The sequence below is a fragment of the Corapipo altera genome, unplaced genomic scaffold (assembly GCF_003945725.1).
Source record: "Corapipo altera isolate COAL_440 unplaced genomic scaffold, ASM394572v1 175, whole genome shotgun sequence".
Taxonomy (NCBI): Eukaryota; Metazoa; Chordata; class Aves; order Passeriformes; family Pipridae; genus Corapipo; species Corapipo altera.
In genome coordinates, this window is record NW_020884942.1 from 1,278,725 (window position 1) to 1,301,473 (window position 22,749).

General features: G+C 40.7%; 1 protein-coding gene and 1 long non-coding RNA gene across 4 annotated transcripts in view; one reads left to right on the top strand and one right to left on the bottom strand.

Moving 5' to 3' along the window:
* Window positions 1–1,942, top strand: part of LOC113955927 — an 8,241-nt gene extending 6,299 nt beyond the window's left edge. The window contains exon 3 of the long non-coding RNA XR_003530698.1: window positions 1,165–1,942. This is a non-coding gene — a long non-coding RNA (uncharacterized LOC113955927). The remainder of the gene's footprint in view (window positions 1–1,164) is intronic.
* Window positions 1–22,749, bottom strand: part of WDR33 (WD repeat domain 33) — a 67,865-nt gene that overhangs the window by 3,038 nt on the left and 42,078 nt on the right. For 2 of the 3 annotated variants that reach the window (XM_027661956.1, XM_027661957.1), the window contains exons 8-22: window positions 15,646–15,772; window positions 14,926–15,080; window positions 14,713–14,791; window positions 14,087–14,197; window positions 13,184–13,278; window positions 12,967–12,975; window positions 12,266–12,352; window positions 11,881–12,020; window positions 11,359–11,511; window positions 9,957–10,985; window positions 5,764–5,866; window positions 5,046–5,508; window positions 1,359–1,525; window positions 1,142–1,234; window positions 180–365 (exon numbers count right to left, since the gene is read on the bottom strand). In XM_027661956.1, coding sequence (XP_027517757.1) covers window positions 180–365; window positions 1,142–1,234; window positions 1,359–1,525; window positions 5,046–5,508; window positions 5,764–5,866; window positions 9,957–10,985; window positions 11,359–11,511; window positions 11,881–12,020; window positions 12,266–12,352; window positions 12,967–12,975; window positions 13,184–13,278; window positions 14,087–14,197; window positions 14,713–14,791; window positions 14,926–15,080; window positions 15,646–15,772 — 2,997 coding nt within the window. Of the gene's footprint in view, window positions 1–179; window positions 366–1,141; window positions 1,235–1,358; window positions 1,526–3,930; window positions 4,947–5,045; window positions 5,509–5,763; window positions 5,867–9,956; window positions 10,986–11,358; window positions 11,512–11,880; window positions 12,021–12,265; window positions 12,353–12,966; window positions 12,976–13,183; window positions 13,279–14,086; window positions 14,198–14,712; window positions 14,792–14,925; window positions 15,081–15,645; window positions 15,773–22,749 lie in introns of those variants that run through there. The other variant, XM_027661958.1, reaches the window with a different exon arrangement.

Sequence of the window (22,749 nt, forward strand, 5' to 3'; positions counted from 1 at the left end):
TATAAGACATGTTCCTATAAGACATGTTCCTATAAGACATGTTCCTACGCTCTTCAGCTTCCCAGGTCAGATATTTACTAGCTCAGCTTTATCCCCTCTGAACAGAGAAGTTCTAGATAAGCCTAATGTTGAAAAACATGCCACTGTTACATAAGGGTTTCAATAAAAGGGGTTTTTACCTTTGCCCCTCTCCTCTGGGGGTCCACCTGGAGCATCCATGTCTCTGTGGTCAGAGGTCCCCGGTCCATCGTGCCAGAGGCGTTTCCGTGGTGGCAGTGAGGCCATGTCCATACCCTGGAGCGAGGAGGAACGTTCTCTGCTGGCTGGAGAGTGTCCTTCGTGAGGAGGGTGATCTGGACGAGGACCTGGGCACAAAAACACAGGATAATGAGTAATGTTCACTGGGTCCTTAGTCCTCAGTTTTGGAGGCAGTCACATAAATTTACCTACTGCCCACACTCTTTGGCACATAATTTTAAGTTCAAATTACATGAAGCTTCCCCTGTCCCACTTTTTAGTAAGAAAGCTAAAGGTAAAACAAGTGTTTGATGGGAAAGAAAAATGTGGCAGATGTAAAGTGTTCTTTTCAGTATAAAATGTTTTCATCATTTTAGAGGCATTCGTTTATTCATGTGTCATTTGTGCTTATTTTTCCCATGACATTCTACACAGTTTTGCCCCATATGAGGTTGCCATTTGTAACAAAAATGCAAATACCAACAAACTGTCAGACATTGTAGCTGAAAACATTATTCTTGCAAACAAAGAAGATGCCAAACAAGTGAAAGATTACTACTGGCATTAATATATATCTTAAAAAAACGCATGATGACTGTGATTCAGTCATCCTCAAGTGACAGCTGCCCAGGCAGTTCTAAGCTGTACAAGAACTCAGCTGAAAATCAAGACATTGAGGCCACAGTAACTTTTTGTTCAGGAAGAGAGTTGTATTTAGAGTCAGTCAAATTCTGTATAATTCTTTTTTTTTCCTAAATTTAAAAGACCAAAGAACTATGTTTGGCTTTTCTCATGGTAAAATACTGGTAACAAACACACAAGGTACAATAAAAAGAAGTGATTTTAAAATACTTTTTTAAGTGGTTATATTGTAGAAGTCTACAAACCTGACCAAATGTTTTACCTGGTTCTCTGTTTCCATCCCAGGATTCTGGTTTCCGCCCTCCTTCAAAGCGTGGAAATTCATCTGGAGTAGGAAGCAAACCCTTCCGGGCTCCTGAGCAGTAAGAGAAACAGGGGACAGGAGTGAGAAAAGACATTGCATTCATGAGAAACCTGTTTGCCCAAGAAATGCCTTTCCTTCCTCCTTGCATTTCCACGTGGAAGAACGTTCCCCTCACCTCTCAGAGCACCGCGACCTCGCCCCCGGACACCATGGTCCCTTCCTCTGGAGTTTTCATCTGGAGAGTCAAAAGCGTCATCTGGCCCAAAATCTTCAGGGCCAGGAAAGCCATCTCTGCCCCTGGGTCCCCGGCCCTCATGTCTCGAGGGTCCTCCTCTTCTGAAGCTACAAGAAAGAACATGATACAAATATGGGATTTAGGTAGAACTGAGTCAGGTTCAGTTTTATAATCAACTCATTTCTGAACTGTTTCACCTAATGCTACAGCACATACAGTTACTAGAACAGGATATGTCGGTGGAAAAGTGCTCATTTGCTGCCTTGGAGCACTTTCATAGCTGTTTTTGTAGTTTTCCCCTCATATTTCCTTCTGTTGATTGTGTTGGCTTTTCATAGAAGGAAAATTTTGTTAAACATACTGCATTCATTTAATGAAAAGGTAGGAGAAAAATTAATGAGTGATGATAGATGTAAGGTGAGGTGAGGCAAGGAAAAGTAATTTCCCTTAACTGTGGTGGTCTTACGTTCCCATTCCCTTTTTCTCTTTCCATTTTGGTGATAAAACAAATGGAAAACACACAAGCAATGAGAATCACGGCTATAACAAAATATCCCAGCATCTCATTCCTATCCATTCTATAATTCTTTTGCCAAAATAGTCTCTTTTTCATTCCATTCTTCAAAGTTTACAACTTTAGCAAGTGCATCTAGACTGCCCTTGGCTCTGTAGGGACAGTGATGGTGGAACAGCACACAGCAGCGTTCTGCAACCTGAAGAGCAATTTATCCAGCTGCAATAATCAAGAACTTTGTGTTGCAAAATGTAGTTATGGCATTGAAGTTTGATAATTGCCCTTCTACTTCTATGGCATCTTCAGGAATTTGGTATGACTGGATTCTCCACCTCATCTTAACTGAGTACAATTCCTCCAGCACTGCACTGGGGGGGGCCTGGACAGCTCTCCAGAGAGGAGAATGGCTCTTACTGACCTGTCAGTGCCATGTCAGGTCAGCCTGCAGATGGCTGCATGAATAATTAACAGTTTTGTTTCTGACATGACCAGTTGAAACACCTGGAGTGCTTGTAAAGCACATCCATGTTCTGTGACAACTGCACTTGGAAGGTGCACGCCAGCCTCAGACACAGCCCAGGGTCTCTGCAGGCACAGGGCGAGTGTTTAGGTGGTGCTGAGTCCTCGCCGTGCCACCCCACCCTCAGTGACAGCACACAGTGTGGAGCATTCCTTGCCCAGTCACAGATGCCCCCCACCTCCCTGCTGTTCCCAGTTCCACACTGGCCAAACTGGAACCAGCACAATATTCCAATGCTGTTGGCTGTGTGCAGCATCCCCTTCCCCAGCTCATTAACGACACAGTGCATCCTATTACAAGCAAAACTTTAGATACTTTTATTTAGAATTTTAACAACATTAACCTTTTAATTACAAATTTAAATATTTTAACAGTAGTCATAACACAATACAATATTTTTAAACTTTTACATTGTTTTTAATAAAAAACAATAGGTCTGTCTCCACCTCCCAGAAAACAAGCACAATACAGAGAGGAGGCTGCTGTGCCTGTACAGGTACAACAGTGAATGGAGGAGTGCTGTGTATGGACCATGAACCATTTACATTAACCTGGATGGTTTAGGAAAACAAACTCAACAGTTTCAGGTACAAATGGTTCAGATAATCACAGAGCAATATTGTTTAGCCTTGAAACAGCACAGTCCTCTAGATGTTTCTTAGAGGGCCTCCCACTTTAATACTGACATGGTGTGATTCTGCTTTAGCTTGAAAATTACCAAGATTTGCAACACAAGGCCCTAGGGCTGCAGGAACAGAGCCTTTCCTATTGCTTTCAGGCAACTTACGGACACAGTTGAGTTTTGAAATCTACCATACCTATGCCTGACACAGCCACAGCTCCTAGAACTGTGTTATGGATCCTTATTCACCTTTTCATATCAGTCACGCGGAAAGCCCTGCCTTGCACCGGGCTCAGTTCCCGTTTGACTGCTCTCATATCTTCTTCCTCGAGGCCTAGGACCTTACTGTATACAACTACACACTGTGCAGATTAGCAGGCAGGAAGAGGCAGGTCTCTGCAGTAGAAGCATCATGTTGATATGCACAGGTAGAGTAAGAACAGGACAGGGATGAAAAGGACGGGAAATTAGAGAGAAACATACATACACACATTTGCCTCTCATGCTTGATCAAACCGGTTACAATCTCAATTCTAAACCAAGTCAGCTAAAGGAGTGGTTGGGATTAAGTCCACCACAGCATCTGCAGTAAATGGCACCTTGTTCACCTTCATTCCAAGAAATTCATCGAGTTTACGAGCACAATGAGCCCTTTAGAGCTCTGTGCCAAATCACTGCAAACTCTGGACAAACACTTGTATTCTGATAAGCAGATTACTCTTAGTTAAAAAGTCAGGTTCTTGTTTCCCTTCCTGAAACTTCTGAAAAATCAGGACCATAATAAAATATTTTCCAGTCCCTAAGCGTTTTCAATGTAAGATCTGAAAATCTCTACTGAGCTTCTAAAAGTGTTGTCTGCTATGTCTTTTTAAGTTCTCTGATGCAGACCATTCAGCTTGGATTCTCTCTGGCTTTACTTTTTAAAAATGGCTTTAATTGTTACCTTCTTTTAGTTACTGTTCATTTCTTTTCATACTCTTCACACAAAAGGAAGATACATCTTTACAGAGCTAGGTAGAAAATAGCTAAAAGAAGAGCTGTATAGATGCAAAGTAAAAGGAATGTAAGAAAATTATTTAAAAGGCAACTAAAACACACAAAATTCACATTATGTGGAGACCACAGCACATTTGTACAAGCACATGTTCTTATACATAGAGAGTTGGTGGTCAGTGAGAGGCTTAGACCTTGTAGGCCAAATTTCATTCAGTTAAACCAGCATAAATCTGGAGCAATTTTGCTGACAGTTAATCTTGAAGTCAGTGTAATTCCTCCATATTTAAACTGGTAACTAGAAGCAAATTCATCCCTTTGTGATTTATTTGGAGATTGTGAGCAATGACATGAACATTGCTCTAAATCAGATTATTTTTGAGTTCTTCGCTTGGCATTAAGAAATAAGTCAGAAAGAGAAATAAAATTTCTACAAGCAAACACATAAGAAAATAGTCTCGACAGTCCAACAGATGCTGTAGCTCTGTCCCTTCTATCCAACAGTAGGATCACTGTTCCTGCTCCTTACAAGGACATTGCATCTCATCCTACAGTCTCTACATCTCATCCTACAGTCTCATGCTGTAGTTTGTGACTGGAGACAGTCTCAAAATCCACGTCTAATGTTCAAAAGTTTGTCACTTTAACCTTCATGTCTCCTCTCAATTTTCATCAAAACGGTCTCAAGTCTTCATCCTGTGTCACTGGATCTTCTCTACAAACTTTCTCCCTTCTCTTTACTTACTGTTTACAGACACGGAAGCTGCTGTGTACAATGACCATTTGTCAAGTTTTCTTCTATTACTGAATGATTTTTATGGACTCTATACTCAGGTATATTAGAGTTTTCATTTCCTTATTGGTTTCCAGTTTATAAATCTGAAACAGATAGACTCCTTAATGAAAAGGAAACCAGGAAAAAAAGAGTTCCCTCCATTTACCCTTTAACCCAAGAAAGAGAAGTAGATTTATTCTTACCTCTCATCTCGTCTTCCTCGGAAGCGCGCATCCTCAGGATCCCGCGGATATCTATCATCTGAAGGTCTCCGTCCTTCCCAAGCACCAGGAGGTCCCCGGTTTGAACTGCCTCCCTCGAATTCCCTGTGATCGGGAGGAAAGGGAGGCCCAGGTCCACCTCGTCTCCATTTCTCATCTTGCAATGGTGGGCCTCCTCTCCCCTCGAATTCCCGCAGGCGATGGCCAAATCTCTTGTCCGGATGGAAATCTTCACGGAAGTCATCTGGTCGATCAAAGTCATCATGGAAATCGGGGTGAGGTCCTCGTCTGTCTGGCAAGCCCCTGCTGTCTCTGCCATCCCCCCACTCCTGCCCACCTCGGAACAAGCCCCTCTCGGGCCCGTGCTCGGGGCCGCCGCTGTTCTGGTCGTGCCGCCTGTCGGACAGCGGGCCCAGGTGATGGTTTGGGGGACCACGGGTGTCACCTGCAGGAAAAAAAAAAAAATCACAGCAGGTTTCTGTAACGTTTTCTAAAATACTCAAGGGTGCTCTAGTTCATACAGTTCTACAAAGCACACGATACATTTCACACTAACCAATACTTCTGGGAAAACTTTTCCTCTATATTCCAGCCCACATCTGTGGAAGCTCTCAGCCATTTCTCTCTGGAAGCACTGCACTGGGACAGCCCCTCTTTTAGGAGACTGACAAGCAGGAGAACAGACAATACATTTAATTACCTTTATTAAGACCAGGTCCTTGGTTGTGAGGGCCAAGACGACCTTGTCCTCCCTGCTGCCCCAGGCCTGGTATCAGCGGAGGAGGACCAGGGTTCTGTCCATCCTGTGAACAAGTAAGAAGAAAAGCCATGTGTGGGTAGTTTAAACATTTTGTAAGAGTGCAAACCAATTTTCTTTCCATAAAAACTGCATCTGCAGCACAGGTTGTACAACAGAAACAGCCTCATTTTTCAGACATTCATATCAGTAATGCTTTCAGTCACTGAGAAACATGTAATTTTATAGGAAACAGCATTTCAAGGATTAATGTTTTACTTGTAACAACCAAAGATGATAAAGGTCATATTCTGGCTCAGTATGAATATTCTATAAGAATATATTGAATATTTTATTCCTCTAGATGAGGAAACAGTGTATATTTGTTTGAAAAATATCAGGTACTGATTTATATGCAGTTAAAGAGCTGCATAGACCAAAGACTTCCTTTGATAATGAACAAAAAAGAGAAACTATATGTACAAAAATAAATATCAAGAATGTTGGGATGGGGGGACAACAACAGGGCTGTAAGAGAACCTTTCCTGTAAAACTCTAAGCTGTTAACATGGAAATACACGAGTTTCGTTTTTAACATGCTGGCAAAGTTTGTTTTCTTTAATTTTAGGATTAAAAAAAAGTGCTAACCCTTGGCTAAATACCAAGTTGTTAAGGGGGTTTTCAGCACTGACAGGGCTAAAGGCAGGAGCCACAGTCACCTCCTTCCTCAAACAGAAGCAGTAGAGTGGGCAGAGGTCTGTGTATGTTATGTGATCCCAAAGAAAAAAATAAAGTATGGAGGTGTCTTTTGTTACTTTCTTTCTTTTTTGTGTGTGAATTTTAAAGGATAAAAAAATGCTCTTGAAATTTAGCTGCTGTCACAGACCCATGAAAGGTACCAAGTTTACACTGGACCCTCTGTGTGGTTGGGAAACTGTGTTTGGACTATGGTCTGATTCTGCCTTAAAACAGCAAAGGCCTGAAAAAAGTCATCATTTGGGGTTTGTATTTGACTGGAACTGAAAAGGGGCATGCACAGTATTTACACTGTAATTATGAGATCCAGAAGTAAAAATGTGAACAAGACAGAGTTAAAACCTGCAGGATTGCTATAAAAAACCTTCTTATGCTGACATGACCAAAAATCAAATTCCCCCCAGAAACCTCTAAGATGTAATATTTTTAATAGTAACAGAAACCCCTGAACATGTAACATTTTTTAACTAGACATGTCTGGTATGCAAGATTTAGACCTGGCCTTCATACTGACTTGTAAAAACCCCTCCAGACTTCAGGTAGTCTGGAAATACTTAAAGACCTGTATTCCATCACATCATTGTATCATAATTAGACTGCTTAACTTCTCCATGAATCAAATAATTTTCATGCTCTGCATTTATTCTGGAGAAACACTACCTTTTTTTTCCTGTTTGCAGAGAAGCAGTAAGTTCATTCTTTGCATTTTTGCCATCATATCTTGAAATATGGTTTTAAATTAAACATTTATATTCAACTGCAACTCAGGTGATAAATGCAAGAAAGCACACAAATATATACTACAAACATCATATCTGCACTGATTAATTTTGTTAGGATGTTGAAAAAAAAAGCAAAATAAATGGCCAAAATAAAAAAACCTCAGACAAACCAAAAATACCTTCCTAGTTACTGAATGTTGACTTGAGTCCAGAACAAATCAACCCCCTGACTAGGTAAGACCCCTCTGCTGTTCCTAACCAAAACCTTGCTGGAGTTCTAGGATTTCTCATATATTTAGCATATGCTTACTTAAAATAAACATCATGGAACTTCTTCCATTTATGCCACTAGTGTTTAAGCAAAGCAGCATTTTTTAGCACTCACTAAATGAGTTTCCTTAGTGTTTAGCAGAAACCTTTATTTCAAACAAACCATGCTTTTGCCAAGCTGGGAACACAGAGCCCTAACACTGTGTTTTCACCCGATTTTCATTTCTAAATGCATTCTAGGCCTCAAGCAGGGCTTGAAACTGAAAAGCAGAGTTCAGAAAGAGAAACCTTACTAAAAGCTGTAAATGGCCTTGTGTACCCCAGAAAACCTCTGCTTCCAGTGTATGCAGGTACAGTAACAGTGATATCTTATACAGAGATTAACTCTTAGAAATATCTTTAAGTGTTCTTTATTAATGTCACAAGCCCTTGATAAAGCTGATATTCACACCCTTCTGCTACTGAAAAGGAAGGCAAGTGATTTGTACAAGATTACAGAAGATAAATGTCAAATTCAGAACACAAAACAAGCTAAAGCCTACTTAAAGAAAAAAACCCACCCTTTTTAAACAGGAACTGCTGCTGTATTCATGTTACCAAGAAGCAAAATGGAGCAAAACCTGACATTATGAATTTTAAAATACGTTAATTTTGAAAAGCCATTACTGTACTAAAGGTGCACAAGGAAGAAGAAATGGTCAAAATACCTTGCTTTGTCATTTTTTTAGTATCTATAAAAGCCTTCCAGATAGCAGTATTCACTGAAAATAACCAGTCACCTGCCAAGAGTTGCCTGCTGAATTCTGAACAGTGTTAGCAGACAAGGACAGCCCTCCACATACATGGTAATTATTCTCAAAGCAGAAAAATCAGTCTCCCTGGGACAGCAGTGAGAAACACTGTGCTGGTTAAAGTCATACAGATGTGGAACCAACGCTCATTTGCATAACTTGGATCCTTTAAAAAATCTCAGCAGTAGTGGCACATTAACAGACTTGTGGAGGGATTTACTGAATTATTGATTTGTAAGGAAAAAATAGTCAAATAAACCCACAATTGGCAGGTCACTCTGCCTCAATCTGAAAAGGAATCATTGAGCTAAAGCTCATTTCAATATGTCATTCTCACTGTGACTGGTACTGGAGTACACACTAAGGACTTTATGTGTACATGTCTAAAGCTTTGACTAAAAACTACTGAGCGCAGGTCTAAAAGAGTCAATTCCGGTTGAAAGATACCTTTTCTTAAAATTAGGTAGAATTTTTTTCCAAACTTCCCTTTCAAATTTCACCAACACCTGAAGACAGTTGAGAGAACTTAAAGTACAGAATTGGTGCCATCCAAATAGGAACCTGTGAGAGCCAATAACCAAGGAGAGCTCTGTGTTTTGTGTGGTAGAGCAGAAAATGGAAGGTGCTGGAGAGGGCAGAGCAGGCTGCAGCTGGTGCTGAACCAGACTTATCAAAGCCTGACTCGACTCCTGCAGAATCAACTGGTGTGCCTATAAGCAGCACTCTCCAGTATTCCAGGTCAGCTATGCCCAGTATCTTGCTGAGCTGGTGAACCCTCCTGGAGCTGATGCCAAGGCAGCAGGGCACAGGGACAACTCCTTGGCTGTCAGCACACACCCAGGCCCTGCTCAGCACTTCTAGCTCAGTGCTCATCCCACCAGACCTGGGCTAGTCCTACACAAACTGCTCAGTATCTGTGCTCCCTCTCCTGCTCCTCAGTAGGAGTAAGGAGTTAACAGAGGTCAAAGGCTGTCTCTGAACTTGTGCTCCAGGAAGTAGAGAGGTGGCTAAAGGCAGGGAATGGGACAGCTGTGTCCCTCTGCACTTAGTGCAACCAGACCTAAGCTGATTCCAGGTGTGTCAGCATCTATGGTAGATCCACCCCATAGTTCAGATTAACTACTCTGGATAAAAGAGTTGGCAATAACATGCTTTAATTAATACATATGACTTTTCATATGTTCAGTTTGTTTAAATTCAACTTTTATTAGTGCTTGTCTACTCCCCAGGAAATATCCCGTTTAAGACAGTTCAGTGTCTTTAAATTAAAAAAAAACTTAGTTTCTCTTAAGGTTACCTATTTTCACAGTAGATTGACTCGTGTAACAGTATTCCCAATAATCCTTTTTCCACAGTTAACTGTCATAGAATCACAGAATGGTTTGGGCTGGAAGATCACCTATTTCCAACTCCCCTGCCACGGGCAGGGACACCTTCTACCTCTGCGCTTTCCAAGCCACGGAACCATTTTCGTTATCACTTCAGTTTTCCTGAGGCCTCAGTCTTGCAAGGAATACCCAACCTGGAGCCTCTCAGCTCCTGCTGTGCGTTCCTACCACAGAACAGTCATCATTCCCACCTTCTTAACACTCCTCTTGTTCCACAGAGCAGCACGTACCTGATTGAACGGGGGGCGAGGCCCGTCACCCAACAGAGGCGTTTTCTGCTGCTGGAAGGGCAGAGGGCCCTGAGAAGGGTGAGGCCCCCTCGAAGGGTTTGGCTGTCCCTGAGGTCCTTGCATGTTTCCTTGAGGCCCCACTAAGGAGCCTTGTGGAGGTCCCTGCTGGCCCTGAGGACCGGGTGGCCCACGCAGTTCTTGTGGAGGTCCCAGCATTGTACCTTGGGGCGGGGGTCCCTGCAGGCCCCGCATCTCCTGGGGGCCATGTCCTAGTAAACCACTTTGCATATGAGGACCTCTCATTTCTTGTGGATGACCCATCATCATCCCTTGTGGATTAGGTCCCTGGTTATCTCTGGGTCCTGGTGGACCCTGCATCCCTCTTGGATTAAGTCCCATCAAAGGTCCTTGGGATATAGGGCCCTGCATCCCTTGAGATCCGGGAGCTCCTTGCATGCCGTGAGGAAGAGGTCCTTGCATTCCTCGTGGACCGGGTGGCCCCTGCATTCCTTGACCTCCAGGGGGACCTTGAGGACCCAAGTGACCTTGTGGGCCAGGCGGACCCTGCGGTCCCAAATGAGTCTGAGAGCCCGGCAGCCCCTGCGGTCCCAAGTGTCCTTGAGGGCCAGCACTACCCTGGGGACCTGGAGGCCCCATTGGCCCATGGGGGCCTGGATGTCTCTGCATTCCTTGATGTCCATGTAAATCCTGAGGCCGTGGCATTCCTTGTGGAGGCCCCTGGGGACCTGGAGGTCCTTGTGGTCCCATGAACCCTTGTGGACCTCCAGCTCCTTGGTGTAATGGACCTTGGGGTCCCGGAGGTCTGAACTGTCCTTGTGGACCAGAAGGTCCCATCTGAGGCATATTCATTGGCATCTGCTGAGGTGGAAGGGGCTGCTGAAACCCTTGAGGCATCTGTGACATAGGGCCTTGCCCTGGGAAAGGCTGGGGTCCATGGAGAGATCCTCCTGGGGGCGGTGGCTGCACTTGCTCTGCTTGCTTTTGGGCAAGTCTCTCAATTTTCAGTTGCTGTCCAAAAAAAAGAGACCCAGAAAATCAAATAAGCACAGAAATATGTTACAACTAAAAATCAGAAACCATCATTTCATTTCTCAGGAGTAAAAATGCTTTTCTTGTAGTTAACAGAAATAACTAACTAAAGAGAAATCACTAACTGATGAGACCCACAGATCAGTGTCGGTTATCTGAGATGTGGGGGCCTCACTGAAGGTTTCCCAGCATCATTTTGCACATTCAGTGCAAAATCCTCATCAGTTAGATGTCTTTTTACAAAAAGGTGAAAACAGCATTGCAAAAGGAAGCTGCTCACTTTAGTGCTGAAGTCCAAATCTATCACATAGAGGACTAAAGAAAATTTGCTAATAAGTGTTTCCACACGAACCTCCAAGAGCTGTGGGTTTGTGTACTGAAGTGCTGCCATTTCCTGCTCAATCTCTGCCTGGGATTTCTTTTTCTCCTCCAGCTTAATATCCTCCTTTCTATCATTCAATGGCTCAGGTGGGGGAGGCAAAGGAACTTTATTCTGCATCCACGCCTATAAAAATTAGGAAACACAAGATTAATTGTGCAGAACAACATTTATACAACACACTGTTGCATTGAAAAAGGATGTGCTGAAACACTGTGTAGTATGGATATAGTGTGGATACTTGGAAGCTAAAAACAATGCTGAATACAACTTTCACATCTTGTAACTTTTTTCCTGGTGTAGATACAAGACATAAGGGATTTAACCAAGTATTTTTATGTTTAAATTGCAATTAAACTAGCTACTGTGGTAAATGGCACTGGGTGTTGATACAGAAGTGCTGATACTGGAAATCCAAAACATTTCAACAGCCACACACCTTTTGAAGTTGGGAAAATAACAGATTATTTTGTTCCCTGTGTATCAGGTACTCACCTGCTGAAACTGAGCTGGTATTGGTTTTGCATAGGGAACTTTTTTCTGTGGCACTTTCTTTTGGTCCTTTTGCATTACTTCCTCCATTCCCCAATCCAGTCCTGGGATTGTCATTTCAATGTCATTCGACTCATCTTTCCCTTTGGCACCAGGGAAACAAACAGTCAGAGCAGGCTTACAGAGGGATCCTTTATTATTTTTACAGCTTATTTAGCAAAAGAGATCAAGAAGGTTTCCAGCTCCTCCTTCTTTACACAGGAAATACACACAACACAGAACTTCAGAAAAAAGCATCTGTGCTCTCAAAGAATATGAAAGGAATGAAAAAAAAGTCACACAGTATCTGGATTGCTCAGTAAAATGCTTCTCCTTAGCTACTACTTACCCATCTGCTCCTGCTCCATGGCTATTTTCAATTGTTCAGGTATTCCCATGCCAGGAATAACTGCCAGGCTGTTGGGTTCCAGATCATCTAGAGAAAAAACAAGAAATAGTTACACTTGGAACATTCTTTTTTACCATTTTATCCCTTTGGATTCTTACATGCTGTTACAATTAGTATCATATCCCAAAAGTAAATACACATTTTACAACAGGAGGATCCCTTTTTAGTTCCATACATGAATTACAGGATGGAAAAAGAACTGCAAATTCAGATTCATAAATACACGTCAAAAGGTCAGAAACTATGCCTTTTCAGGGAAGTTACATTTAGGGTATAACACATAACCATTCCCATTTTTGTTATAACAAATCTATATATCTTAAAACTTAAATGGGATTAAAGTAGTGCACTGTAATTAACATCCCCCACATCAAAAGAGCAAATAATCAAAAATCTGAAGAAACAGATGAGTGGCTGAGGCCCACCCTGAGCAGCCTAAAATTACTGAAATAAATCCTTAAGAGGGGAGTAAAGTTCAAAGATTTTAGTGAAGTTCAATAATTTGAAAGCTTTTTGTGCTGTAGTTCAGGACTGCAGGAAGTCTTGAAGACAGCTGAAGTTTTCAGGAAGCAAAGTAAACTGGAGATATTGCCAGAGGGAGAGCCAAACCTCCTTCCTGTGATTGACAGAGCAGGTCTTACCTCCTGGAGCTGTGGAAACAGAACAAAGCTCTTTGTTGGAATGGTGATCACTGATAACATGGAGAGTAAAATCATCCTCATGAAAAGGTATCTTTGAGTAGGTGGTCAGCAATACTATAATTCTGCTTCCTCACCTTACCCACAAGTGTCAGCTAATGACCTAGGTCTGTTCCTGACCCCAACCCTCTTCCTTCCACAGGGAGGAAAATTGCCTTACCATATTCCACACCATCCTCTGACATCCCAGGCAGCAGGTTCAAGTTGTAACGATCTCGCATTTTATCTCCGGGCCGATTTCTAGTCCAAAACTTGCTGTCAAAAGGAAGTTACATGATCTCAATAAAGGGTCAAGAGCATTAAAAACTTTTAATCTAATTAGTTTTATGATTTTTAGTGTGCTATCTTGATTATATAAGGATTCAACTCTTACTAAATCAAGTTCAGCTCTAGATCTGAACACTAGGTGTGAGGTTCAAACCAAAAATAAAAAAAGCCTACAAGTATCATAATGAATTATATAATTACAAGTTAGAAGATACTTCGAAGTATAATGGGTATAAGTACAAGGCATCAACATCAGATCCTGAACAAATATATTTCTAGTCCATTCCAAAACCTTCTTGCTCAAATATATTCTTCATACGCACAAAACACACATTCCCACACAAAACCTTACTGTATTTATGAAATGCACCATGTTTACAGCATGTTCAACCTAAATACACAAACTACAGCCTCCAAAGAGTTTTGCAATGTGAAAAGACAGACACGACCAGCAGATGATCTGCAGAAAAAATTGCTGTCGAGATAACAATATTTCTTCAGCAAGAAACTACAATAATTCTTTTTAAAAAATTTCTTAAGGAGATTTCAGAGCTCCAACAACCCAAAATTCTAGTATTTTTTAAGGCTTCCTTAGATGAAGGACAAGAAGTTAGACTCTACCCTATAATGTAAAACATCAGAGTCTTCCCATTTACATAAGTTGGTGTCTCTGCTTTGGCAACTGGCTGTGTATTAGAACCATCCCAATCTATCTGTTCACTGAGGCCAAGCAACTTTCTAGTTTCTAAATGTACATACATTCCCTTAGACCTTTTCTTTAACTACTTGAAATTACCTGGTGTGATCATTAGAGCCTGAACAGAGAATGTGTCCGAGGGGATGCCATGCCAGACTCCAGATCATTCCTTCATGGGCCATTTCCATTCCACCAACCTCCTTCTCAACCCTGATGTGTAAAAAAAAAAATTTAAACAAAAAACCAGTCATACATAGCTGAATATCTGCTACAGCTACAATACAAAACTTTTGTTATTCAGTTGTTCATCCTCCATCCCGTATTTTGTTAAACTTAAGCCTCTGTCATTTTTCTATTGGGTGAACTGATTGTTCCCAGTGGTTTTTAACAGGCAATTCAATAATGTAGGGATTTTAAACTGTACATTTCAAACCAAAATAACTACAGCATCTCAGAACAAGCTTTAAGAAACTAGGAGCTTTGACCATTCATCACCCTCCCAACAAAAGGCTGGTTTTGTGCAAGCAATTGTATCCTTTAAAACACACCTGTACAGGAAAACATCTTCATAAATGAAGCACATTGACAAAGTTCTCAGGTACAGAGAAAAACCATACCATAACCATGCAGGTTAAATATGGATTCAAAGGGGAAAAGGATACTTTCTGTTTAGCTTTCACATCTGACCAACATGTTTCCAATGTGCTGATGAAAATGCCACATACCCAACATGCCAGAACAGCAAGGACCCATCAGATCCCCCGCTGGCGAAGAGCCCTTCGTGAACAGGATGCCAGGCCACAGCTGAAACACAAAGTAAGCCACGATCAGAAGCCAGAACACTAGGATTTCTGATGAATGGAAATCAGGACCTCAAAAGCTTTAATTTTTAATCCAAACTTAATGATAACAGTCCACCTAATCAAACAAATTCTGACCTGTGGCCTCTTTCTTATGACCCCTGAAGACTTGCAGTTCTTCTTTCAGGTTACGGATGTCAAAGAGTTTACAGAGGTGGTCACGGGAAGCTGTCAGCAGCCAGTTGCCATTGAGATTCAGTTTCACCTCCATCACTGTGTTTTTATGAGCGTGTCTGCAAGCAGAGAAAGGCAGATTGTTTGCCCCAATAATCATTTTTCAGACACAGATAAAAACGTGTACTTTGCTGGTCACAAATATTCAGGTCAATAACAAAGGAGTTCAGGCTACTAAAGCAGAACACTGGGGTTTTCTGTGCAAAGGTCCTGTGCTTTGATCCTGGGCTTCTGTACTTCAGAGCAACTGGTAGTGCTTCCTGAGACAGTTACTATGCATATTTCTACTGTAGCATAAGAAAGCTTTCATCAGCCAGATGAAACATCTCATTTGTTTTTCCGTATCTCAATCTGAATGAGAACTGTGAGACTAGGGGGTCTACCAAGAAGGACAAAGTAAATTTAAATAAGGAATACATGGAAGTCGCACTTTTCCAAGTACAGACTTGTCTTCATCTGACCTCTAGATATTCTGGCAAGCTAAAGCACTAGTTTTATGTGTGAAGCAATGGTGTATGGCTGAAAAGATGTTAGGAAAAGAGCTAAGAAGAAAATTAAGAAAAAATTATTTTATGAAGTTAGCTTATATTTGAGCAACTCAAAAGTCTGTGGGCAAGAACTTACAGTGTGGCAAGGCTCTGGCCAGTCTTTGGATCCCAGAACTTGATGGGTTGTTGGCTATCTTTACTTCCCGAAACAACTAATCCCTTTGTTGGATGCCAGTCAACACATTTCACATCTGCTCCATGTCCTGGATAAAAATCGTTCATTTTTAGATTTTACAGACACTGAAAAGACACTGAAAAATTACAGGGTGCACATCTTATAACTGTAATGTAAAACAATGAAAAACATCACAGAGCACAAGTCACAAAACATAAAATCAAACGAAAGTAAAACCCTTCCAAGTTATTTATGTTGCATTCTTTTCCCAGTAATTGCTGCGAGCATCTCCTGGGACTGTAGCCTCAAATCAAGCTCACTTCACCAAGAGAAAAATTCTCTAAGAAGTTTCTGCTCAAATTGGAACTGTTCTTTAGGCTTTGGCCCTATACAGTTAGACAGTATTTTAAATCTAACACTGATTAAGCATTTGTATGGATGTGGTGGGGGAAAATAACACCGTGACACTTTACTTTCTATGAAATACTGTAGAAATGAAAACCAGATACCTATTTCTTCCTATCTTATCAGTACTACCCTTTCACTGTCCTGTCAGAAAATAAGCAAAGAAATTAAATAATGGACCTGAAAACTAAATTAGTATACCATGAAAAGAAACCTTATGAGATGTGACCTTTTATCAGGTCAGAAAGATTCAGGCTTTTCTAATGCTCAAGAGTTAGGAGAGAAAAACTCTTGTGATATACTTTCCTTTCAAACTGACTGACCTTGATAGAGAATCGGTGCTGCTCAGATGAGCTAAAAATCTGTCCAAAAAAAGCCTATTCCTGCTACATGATAAAATGAGGTTTCTGAGCTGAACTACAGGGGTTTAGAAAAGAAAAAATGAACAATAATTTCTTTCTCCAATCTCTCTCCAAGCCAGCCCACTTCAAGGGAAAGCCAACAGTTATAGTCCATCTCAGAAAATGAGCCAGCATGCAGTGACTGAAAAAAAAAGCAAGATGAGAAAGGAAGGGCTGTCTGCAACATGAAGGCACAGAGGTTATAAAATGGCATGGAAGAATGGGAGCGTGTTCCAGGAAAGACAAAGGGTTCCCATCAAGTCAGACAGCTCCCACACGGACTGCTTTAAGCAGCACAAGCTGTCTTAATAGAGATCTCACTTTGAAAAGACATTAAGAAGTAGTATTAGTTGAAATTTTTCTGAGGCCACAGAAAAATCAAATTAGAATAACCAATATACTTGTATCTTAAAATAAAAGTAAATTGCTAACACAGAGAGCACTCTCTCCATCAAGCGAGTGCAAACTTCCTCCTCTCTGGAGGAAAGGACAGACAGGCAAGAGGTTCTTGACCCAAGAAGAAATGAACACAACTTTGGTAAGTACACGGAAACAACTTTAAGAACTGACTGATGATATGGATTAAAGAACCCCACTCTCCTCCCCCAGCCACAGCAGGCAGAATTGCCCTTGGAATATGCGGGGTTTCAGGGAAGAGCAGGATCTTCAGGTTCCAAAAATCACCAGTGTGCTGGGGTGCTCTGTGCTACCAACAGAGGGGCACTCTGAGATGTGTTTCCCTTCTCTCTGGCTCCTCTGAAATTAGAGGTACTGTCTGTCTGGATTTGCTCTGACTAAATCTCCCTCTCAACTAAAACAGGAAGCTGAACGCTGAACAAACCTTGCTTCCAAGGGTTTATCTGGAAGGGACAAGCCAGACACTAGTAAGAGAGAAAATGCTCCTTCCTCCATAGTGGAGGGCAATTCATGCTTGAAGATTTCCAGCTGATGATATTCCGTAGGTAATTGTTATCCTGCAGTCCCCAGGGAAAGACAAGGGATTTTAATTCAAGGGCAAAACGAGGCCCTTACAGAGAAACATTCCATTACAGTTAATAATTGATTGAACTGTATGAAAATGTGTTCAGACTAGAATACTTCAGTCCCATCATAAATATGAAATAAACAATGCCCAGCAAAACTATAAAAAAAACCCCTACCCACGTCGACTGGAATGACATTGGCCTTGCTGCTCGAAATAAAGACAATAAGGAATGGAAAAGCACAGAGAGACACACAGGGCTATACTCTGTTTGGTGGGAAAGAGTGCATCCAGAAAATGAGTGATGCTGGTGAAAGGCCATCTCTGGGTGACAGCTCATCCTGTGCAAGGCCTGGTTTAGGCTCTTCTTCCGAGACCTATCCTGAGTTAAGCCAGCCCAAGTACGTACCCTAAGAATGCTCAGAATGGGAAATCTTTAACGGAGCAACTGAAGCACCCACCCTTCCAACTTCTTCAAAAGGGAGAGGCAGTGACAGACAGCACTGATGGGCTTCTGAGAGCCAGGTTTGAAAGCTGCCACCCACTAGGCCCAGACCACAAAGTTGAAAGGTAGTAAAACATGCCAGGACACTCAGAACTTGTAACCAGAGCAGATAAACCACTGGGTACTCATCAGAAAGCTTTTGGCCATCAGCACATTAATATTAACCACAAGGACGAGAAGAAACTTCTACTATTTAAAAACATAACCATTATAATGGTCATGTAATCATATATATGATTGAACAGGTAACTGGCATTTCCTGCAGAGAGCACTCTTTCAACCATGTGCTCTGGATCAAGGCTACAGTGGGGGAAAACTGGGACCCTCCTTTGTAATCTGTCAAAGTGATCTATTCTGTCCCCAAGAGAGCCATCTAAGACAAAGCTCTGCATGAAATGGGATCAATACATACACTTAGCTCTTGGGTCCTAAAGCTTTCTCAAGAGAAAATAAATTCTTCCCTACAACAAATATGCTTTAAATGAACTATTCCCAAGGGATGAACTAACTCAGAACATTTACATAACCAAAATAACTCAACAGCATCATCTAATCAGACCTTTTAAAATTTCTTTTTAAATTGAAGTAACTGACACTGTATATTGCTTTTCCTTTTTTTCTGCTACTACCTATAATGAGATAGATAATGCAGAAAATACATGTAAAATAACACTCCAGAGAAAGAGCTGCCTCGCAGATTTTCCTTCATAGTTGTTTTCAGTTCTTAGTTCTGGGCTAAGACCTGTGAATCAGCTTCTCCTCTGGTACAAAACCCCCTTGTCACCAAACCCCACACTCAGAAAACCTTAATTCATGCAAATCTCTACAGTTTATATTCCCCATTTGCTGACAACAGCTTTTGCTCAGTAACTTCAACAGTCACACACCTCAGAACTGCAGGGTGGGAATTCCTCTCTGAACAACTCTTGCACCTTGAGCCCCTACCTGTAATGGGCACAAACCCTCTATCACTTCCCTGCCTTGTAGGGATGCTTTATGGATAAATGAATTGAAATGTGTGAACTGTTTACAAGTCGTGGCAAGGGAAGGCCCATAAACCAACTAAAATGAAAGACTGAAGGCAAAGATTTTAGTTGAGAAACTAAACCTATTCAAAATCATGAGTGAATGTCTAAGAATAAATACTAATTGTTGTTGATTTCACTTACAATTTTTTCCAACCTTTTAAAAAAATCTGCAGAAAACCAAAAGTAAGCATATGTAGTATCTTAAAACTCAAATACAAAAGTAGTTCTCTAATGTTATTTTTCATAGGCATAATAAAATGTTTTAATTGGATGCCCTTAGTCATAATCCTATTAATTAAAATACTTCTAGTCAACTTCTTTCAAGGGTTGTTCTTTAAAAGACACTGAACAGAAATCCTGGTTAGTGAAAAGCATAACAAGCTATAATAAGACTGAGTAGTAGTGTTTGATCAAATCAAGTCTGTCACAAGTCTGAGAAAGTACACATAATTTAGGGACTTGATTTCTTTTTCCTCTCACAGTAATTTCTGCATTTATGACTTAGTGAACATAGGGTTGGTTTGAATCACTGTCTTCATATTACAGCCTGTAACATTTATATATTTTATAATGTAACTGTACAGCAATTACAGATATATCAGGTTTATTGCTGTAGCTTAATTTTTCTCTTTTATATCCTTTCCCCTAGGGATTAGCCCCATTCTGAAGGCACATAAATTGAAAGAGAATTTTATAAATGATACTGTAGAATTTCTAGATCCTTCTCAGCAATTATGTGGATGTATATACACATACTGAGATGCCACTCTTAAGGCAGCTTCTTACATTTTAACATCAATGTTCCAAAGAAAATGGATATTTATAACAATATATATTTTAAAGAATTAACATAATCATTTAACTGCAACAATACTGTTTCTCATTTAGAGAGAATTCTGTTTGCTTGGGTTTTTTCCAAAGACAAGTGGTTCTCTTATGCTGTTTTAAATAGAGAGTAAATTCAGCTGTGTATCCCCCACTCACACTGGTCAGATTGAAGTGTTTTCATCACCACACAGTGACATTCACCTTCCCATACTGTGTATCCCCAAAACAACAAAAACACCTCTCAGAAGAGCAGGGTCCTGGCAGGGGATTATTTCCAAGGGATCTGCAAAGAAACATCAGTTCTTACTACCACACAAGCTAAGCTTCTCCACCTCCAAAAAAAGAGAGGGCAGGGAGGAAGGGACAGGAAAGACCTGCAAGTCAAAGATAATGGAAACAACCATGTCAGAAGAAAGGTGTTCCAAGTTTTCTACATAATTCCCTCAGACCTTACTTCTTGCTTCCAGCCTTCCAAGCAATTGGATTATTCTGCCTGTTCCATTTTTATGAAAGGTTTTTAAAATGTTACCTGATGGTTCCCCACTCCCCAGTAGTTCCCTGCTTCCATGTACAGCTCACACCTACAAGAACCTGGGTACTGTCCTGATCACACCGACCGAGTTGGCAGCAAGGGGAATATATTTAATTCCAGTAATTTAGTGTTCTTTGCCCTATCACATTATGTGAACTGTACTCCTCTCAGGAGGTGTCCTAAGAGCTCTCGCACTCCCTCTTCTCCACCCCAAGAATGAACAGCACAGAAACCCTCCCTCTGCAGATACACAGCGTGCTTATGCTTTTTAGCATGACGTGGGAGGTTGATGCATGAGAAAATAAGGGAAAAGTTCTTTTCAGTCTTCAATGGATTAAGAACAATGCCTCCCACCATGCTTTCAGATCTCTGTCCCGTGAACTCAAGTTTTATCATCCTTGGTTTGCTTACAGTCTTTCTCTAGCTCTCTGCTAGTTTGTTAAACTCGTTATCTAGAGACAGCAGAGACTGTTATATTTGATCTACCTACAGGGACTGATCAGTATTTCTCTAAATCAGTAGCAGAATGGGACATAATTCAGCTTTGTTTACAAATAATCTTTTTTTTTTTTACACTTCTACCATCATAGTAAGTTTTCCTCCCAGACAAAAGCTCTTGTAGCAGGACAGTTCATCATCTGTGAAATCCAGTTAAGAAATAACAATAATCAGTTAACACCAGGTGTGATTAAACAAAATTTGTTTTCCAAGATTACCCAGAACAGGTAATCAGTGTTTCCATAAAAGAGTTTAGGATTTGTATGTGCTAGTCCCAAACTTACACTGCTCAGTGAATAGTCTGAGTTCTACAAAACCCTAGTAGAACAAGCAAACAAAGTTTAAACAATGCTAGTTGTGTGCTTGCACAGCTTGGTAATGGCAAATGCACCGTAAAGAATAATGACTAAAGGTGGTTGTATTACATGTAATTACCAGTAAAGGCATGTAGTGATCTGAACTCTTTACATCTGTGGAAATTCAATTACAGTATCTTCTGTAAGGGCTTACAGCGAGGGGAAGAAATGCAGCTGGGTCCCAGTGTATGTGGGAACTGGTCATGCTGGGTTCAGTCTTTAACTACTCACATGTTAAACTTAGAGGGAACGTTTAAATTCTCCCATTCGCTGCACCTGAGCGCTTCCTAAAGTTGAAATTAATTGCTTTGAACAGAATGAAAAATTACAGAGCTGAAGATGTCTGCTGTCTTAGATTTGTGGTGTCAGGTCCTTTCTTTTTTAATCATTGAGTATGTTCATGCTTGAGTCTACACACACTCTAGAGGCACCTTTCCTTTTAGACGCACTTGCTTTCTCGTAACTCCTGAATTTATTTCTGAGTGTTATCATTACTTACACCCAGTCAGGTTATTTATGCTGTAAAACATGGCAGCACAGAACAAGTCTGAGAGCAGGTTGTGCAACAGCACAGCACTGGGACCAGCATCTGTAACATGTGAAGAGCTGTTTAACATTCCCTCAGAAGTGAGAACTAAGAAAAATCAACTAACTATCCACGTTTCACAAATTCTAAGCATAATACATGGCTAAAGTCATATCTAGATTGACCACAGATAATTATCAACAAAAAGTTATTTTAGTACGTGAAAATATTATAAAATTTTTTACTAATTTTGCTTAATCAGTGTCCAGATTTTGTAACTTACCACCAGTTTCATGCACTTACCAAAACCACCTACTTAAATCATTAGGAGCATCTGTCACAGGGAGATCACCTATGTGATGATGTTTTAAATGCAGCACAATGCTTACTGCAATACACCACTTGTTATTTCTAATTAAAGTCACTATTAACCTTAAAGAGGAAGTCATCAGGAAGCTCGGAGCTAGCTCAGGAAAAATGACAGGAAAAATAGGGCAGAAAGTGTCAAAGGAGAAGATACACCACATTAAAACTTCCAACACCACCTTATTCCAAATAGAAATGTGAGTGCTTAGCAGTAATGGCAGCTGGATTCAAGGACAAAGGCAGGTTTTCCTCACAGTTAAATTATTTATGAAATGCAGACTGGATTCTACTTTGCACTCAAGCACACTTATCTATTGAAATTCTCATGGCATATCACTTATAATTTCTTTGCAGGAGTTATGAGAGAATTAAAAGGGCTTTATTAAACTGAAAGAGGTAGAACTTTTTTTTTTTTTCCCCTCATTACATTATCTGTAAAGTAGCTGGGACTAGATGTTTTCTTTTCTGTTAAAAAATTAGCCAGCCTACTTTGAAAGCAGCAACACACTTGCTTTTCATTGACAGAAAATATTTATTTACAATGGTATTTACATTAAATGATAATAAAAATAAATACTGTACAAGAAACATTAAAAATGAACAGCAATTGTAAGAAAAACTCTCATGCTTCATAATAT